Genomic DNA, 4,135 nt, shown 5'->3' with positions numbered 1-4,135 from the left:
ATGCTAATTGATTTTGCTAAATCTGTTATGATTAGTTAATTCTTTACTTTGACATATTTGATTATTGACCTTTGACTATGAGTACATGTATTTTGATATAATGAATGATTTATCTTTTGATTATTTTTAATATGCTTATTTTGATTAATTATATAGGCCTAGTTAACGCATGCAACTTCGAAATGTATTTAGAATATAAATGTACTATATATAATATACGATACTAATATTGCCTCTATTTATTACATTACAGATTGTGGGTGCTTTGTTTTTTCTGTCGTTGTTCACCTTTTGACACTTTTTGGGATTTCAATAAATGTTTGTAAACTGTTACCAACTGCGTGCCTTGCCATCCTTGATTTGAAAGTCTGGTTTGCAAAGGTTACATTACCTTCACCCGAGCCGGGGTGTGACAGGGTGTTACCATTTAGTGGTCAATTGTACGGAATATGTACCGAACTGTGCAATCTACTAATAAAAGTTTCATTCAATCAATCAATCAATCAATCAATAACGTGGTTTGGTGGAGTACGGTTCAGCTCATTGGCCTAGTGGTTAGAGTGTCCGCCCTGAGATTGGTAGCTTGTGGGTTCAAACCCCGGCCGAGTCATACCAAAGACTTTAAAAATGGGAACCATTGGCACTCAGCATCAAGGGTTGGGATGAGGGGTTAAATCACCAAAAATGATTCCCGGGTGTGGCCATCGCTGCTGCTCACAGCTCCCCTCACCTCCCAGGGGGTGATCAAGGGTGATAGGTCAAATGCAGAGAATAATTTCGCCACACCTCGTGTGTGTGTGTGACAATCATTGGTACTTTAACTTTAACTTTAACTTCCTTGTTGATGTCTTGGTAATGTGAAGTCCAAAACTCTAAAAAGTAATTTAAGAAATTTTTCTGTTCAAGAAAATCCTAATAAAATTTACATTTTAACTAAAAAGAATAATAAGTGTTTCCGCCCGGTTTCGAACCGGGGACCTTTCGCGTGTGAGGCGAACGTGATAACCACTACACTACGGAAACTGTCCACAATCGTAGGGTAATTGATTACATGTTCTATAGAACATATGCTGCAGGTTGAATCGGTGTCTTAGTCGTTAATAAACGAGTAATTTTGGAGCAAAAAACGTGATAAAGTGGAAATAATTTAGTGAGGCCCAGAATTTATGGACGAGTTGTCACACTCAAATGGTGGACTGCGCCCTCTGTTGTCCAACAAAAACCTAACCGAGCGTTTTCACAGATTGAAAACAGGTTCCAAACAAATCATACAAACACAAAAAAATAATAAAAACAGAACATTCGTTTAGGTAAAATAATGCATTCTATTGTGTATGAATGTATGTGTTTTGCTCTTCTGACTTGTGTTGGTAATCGTCCATTGCCCAAGATCCAGTCCGACCTGCAATTCCTGTTTGTTTGCTGTCTGACGTCACTTGACGCATGCGCGCACACGTGTCGCTGCTTTTCCAAGAACATTCCACTGACATGACTTAAATTCAGTTCCCTGAAATTTAAATCAAGGTCTGGTCCAAATTGCTGTCATTAAATAAAGTGAATGTAATCTGGGTTTGCCACACACGTGCACACAATACGGGCTTTGAGTCAGACAGCCAGCCAGTAGGAAACTCCATATTTGGGCATAAGGATATCCGCTGAACAAGGAGGAAACTCCATATTTGGTTTGTGGCTTTTACAGTCTTAGTGCAGCCAACTGGCTGCAAGGAAAAGTACACACATGCACACACACTCAGTTATATAAATACACCGTGATCGTTTTAGGGATTTCCTTTCATATGGATAATCTGCTTCTGTGTTGTCAATGTAAAATACTTCCAGATACCGGAAGAGCTTTTTCAGTTATGTGCTGCTTTGTTTCATTAGTTTTACATTTGTGTGCTTATTGTAATAGTGAAAGTGTCAATAAACAAGCAACAAATGATGCATTTAAGATCGACATTTTATTATTGTTCCTGTTAAACACATTTGATATAAAAAAATCAAGCCACATACCTGCATGTGAACAAACAAACCTACACAGTAGATAAATATTGCGCATAACATTTGTACAAAAATAATTATATGCATATATTTACATTCAGATAACAATTTTATGTCAAATTGCTGATTGTTCTTGAACTTTCTGCACTGTTTCAGTGAGAGGTCAGAGGTCAAGTCTTCCTTTTTAGCAGATGTTGTGTAGAGAGGCAATGCTGGGCGGCCGATCTGATGAAGGAGGAGAGGAGCAGCTGGAGGAAGAGGAGTACAGGTTGGGGTAGCTCGGGAAGGATGGCTGTAGATTTAGTGATGACTGGGGAAAGAGTGCGGGCGGTGGGGGGGAGGCGGAACTATGAGCAGGTGAAGAGTAGGAGGAGGAGCATGCTGAAGAGGAAGTAGGAGGAGTCTGGGAGGGAGCAGGAGGATTCCTGTCCACTTTCCGTTCCCGATGCCTCTGGTGGATCTTGGTGTGCCGCTTGCGCTCGTCGCTGCGGGCAAACTTGCGCCCGCACTCGGCACAGGCGAATGGTTTTTCCCCCGTATGTGTACGGATGTGAGTGGTCAGGTGGTCACTTCGGCTGAAGCTGCGCATGCAAATACGACACTGAAAGGGTTTCTGGCCCGTGTGGACACGCATATGGCGAGTTAGCTCATCCGAGCGGGAGAAGCGGCGGTCGCAGCCCTCTGCGGGGCACAGATAAGGACGCTCCTGTGGCGACGTTTTGCACTGATGATTGAACTTCCTGCCACGGCATGGCTTTGTGAGCTTGCATGCATGTGCAGTTTGTTGGTTCTGGAACTGAGAGGAGAAGGCCTGGATGGTGGAGAGTGGCGTAAATGAAGGCTGTTGGGGATTCCCACCTTGTGACATAACAGGTTTCTGGTCCTGGTTCAGGTGAAGCCCAATGTCCTGTGACTGAGGCAGGATGTAGTCCGGTAGCAACGGCACCCCAGGCTGGATGCCCATTCTGGAGGTGGGGTAGGCCGGAGGAGGCCCTTGTGACAGGAAGGGAGCAACCTGGGAGTCAGAGCTGGCAGGCGGCAGCACGGTGAACTCCGAGCTGATATCGGTGGACCGAAAGCTAGGTTGGGTGAACCCTGACGAAGTCACCGACAACGTCACCTGCGATGAAGAGGCGGGAACTTCTGCACATGTTGTAGGAGGGGCAGGGGGGGCTGTGACACTGACCAAACCACTAAAGAGGCTGAGGAGAGGCTCAGGCCACATGCCGCTGCCAGAGGTGGAGGAACCCGGTTCAAAGGTGAAGCGTCCATTGTACGCCAGAGGGGGGATACGAGGGGTCAGAGGGGGGAGACTTTGCAGGTCTGACAGTTCTGACAGCAAATCTGAAAAACAAAACAAGAAGAACACTTGTAACTGGCTGATCACTCATTTGCATAAACTCTGAATCTTAGTCAAAAACACATCTTCCCTCACCTCACCGCAAATAAAACTAAAATATCACGAAACACAGTTTTTTTTAATTATTTTAAAAATAAAATAAAAATTCTAGAAATTTGTGGGCCTAAACTAAGAATTTTCAAGCATAAAATGGCACATTTAACTTAAAAAGTTAAAATATTAAATGTTTTCTTTATTAGTCCTATACTTTGCGGAAATGTTTTATCAATTCCGGAACCAATTAATAGCGATAAATGAGGGACTTAACTACATCCAAGATGCGCCTTAATATTTTTTCTGCTCACTTTTGTGTTTACACGCACACACGCACACACACATTTTAAAGGAAACATAACTTTTTTTTGCCATTTTCTTCACTACAACATCCATCCATCCATCCATTTTCTACCGCTTGTCCCTGTGCATGTTCATTCACATTGATTAAGAAGCCTATAAGAGGCAATAAAGTGACGCCACACTCACCTCCATAGCCTCCGTGTTCACCGGCACCCTCTGCGGCGTTCTGCAGCAGCAACTGCAGCTCCTCCAGCTTCGGATAACCGTCCAGCGGGGAGAAGCATGTCAGAGGCTCGGATATCTGCAGGGTCGAGAGCATAACCTCCGCTTTGGTTGCTGCCATCTCTTTGGGACTCAGCCGCTCCTGGAGCTCCGGTGCACCGGCACGCTCTTGCTGATGCTGCCCGAGGACCGAGCTGAGTGAAGTAGGGGAGGACT

General features: G+C 44.1%; 1 protein-coding gene and 1 non-coding gene across 2 annotated transcripts in view; both read right to left on the bottom strand.

Annotated features, from left to right (window-relative positions):
• Positions 1 to 950: 950 nt before the first annotated feature.
• Positions 951 to 1,023, bottom strand: trnav-cac (transfer RNA valine (anticodon CAC)). Its single transcript has one exon. It is a non-coding gene; the product is annotated as a tRNA-Val (tRNA).
• A 928-nt stretch (positions 1,024 to 1,951) lies between these two features.
• LOC133607726 (early growth response protein 1-like) overlaps positions 1,952 to 4,135 on the bottom strand; it is a 2,392-nt gene continuing 208 nt past the window's right edge. Inside the window, exons 1-2 of the mRNA XM_061962623.2 lie at positions 3,884 to 4,135; positions 1,952 to 3,345 (exon numbers count right to left, since the gene is read on the bottom strand). The exon at positions 3,884 to 4,135 is cut by the window's right edge and continues 208 nt beyond it. Coding sequence (XP_061818607.2) covers positions 2,186 to 3,345; positions 3,884 to 4,040 — 1,317 coding nt within the window. The 5' untranslated portion in view covers positions 4,041 to 4,135 and the 3' untranslated portion in view covers positions 1,952 to 2,185. The remainder of the gene's footprint in view (positions 3,346 to 3,883) is intronic.

Source organism: Nerophis lumbriciformis, linkage group LG09 (genome assembly GCF_033978685.3).
Source record: "Nerophis lumbriciformis linkage group LG09, RoL_Nlum_v2.1, whole genome shotgun sequence".
Lineage (NCBI taxonomy): Eukaryota > Metazoa > Chordata > Actinopteri > Syngnathiformes > Syngnathidae > Nerophis > Nerophis lumbriciformis.
Note: the sequence above shows the minus strand (reverse complement) of the source record. Positions and strands in the feature narration are given on the sequence as shown.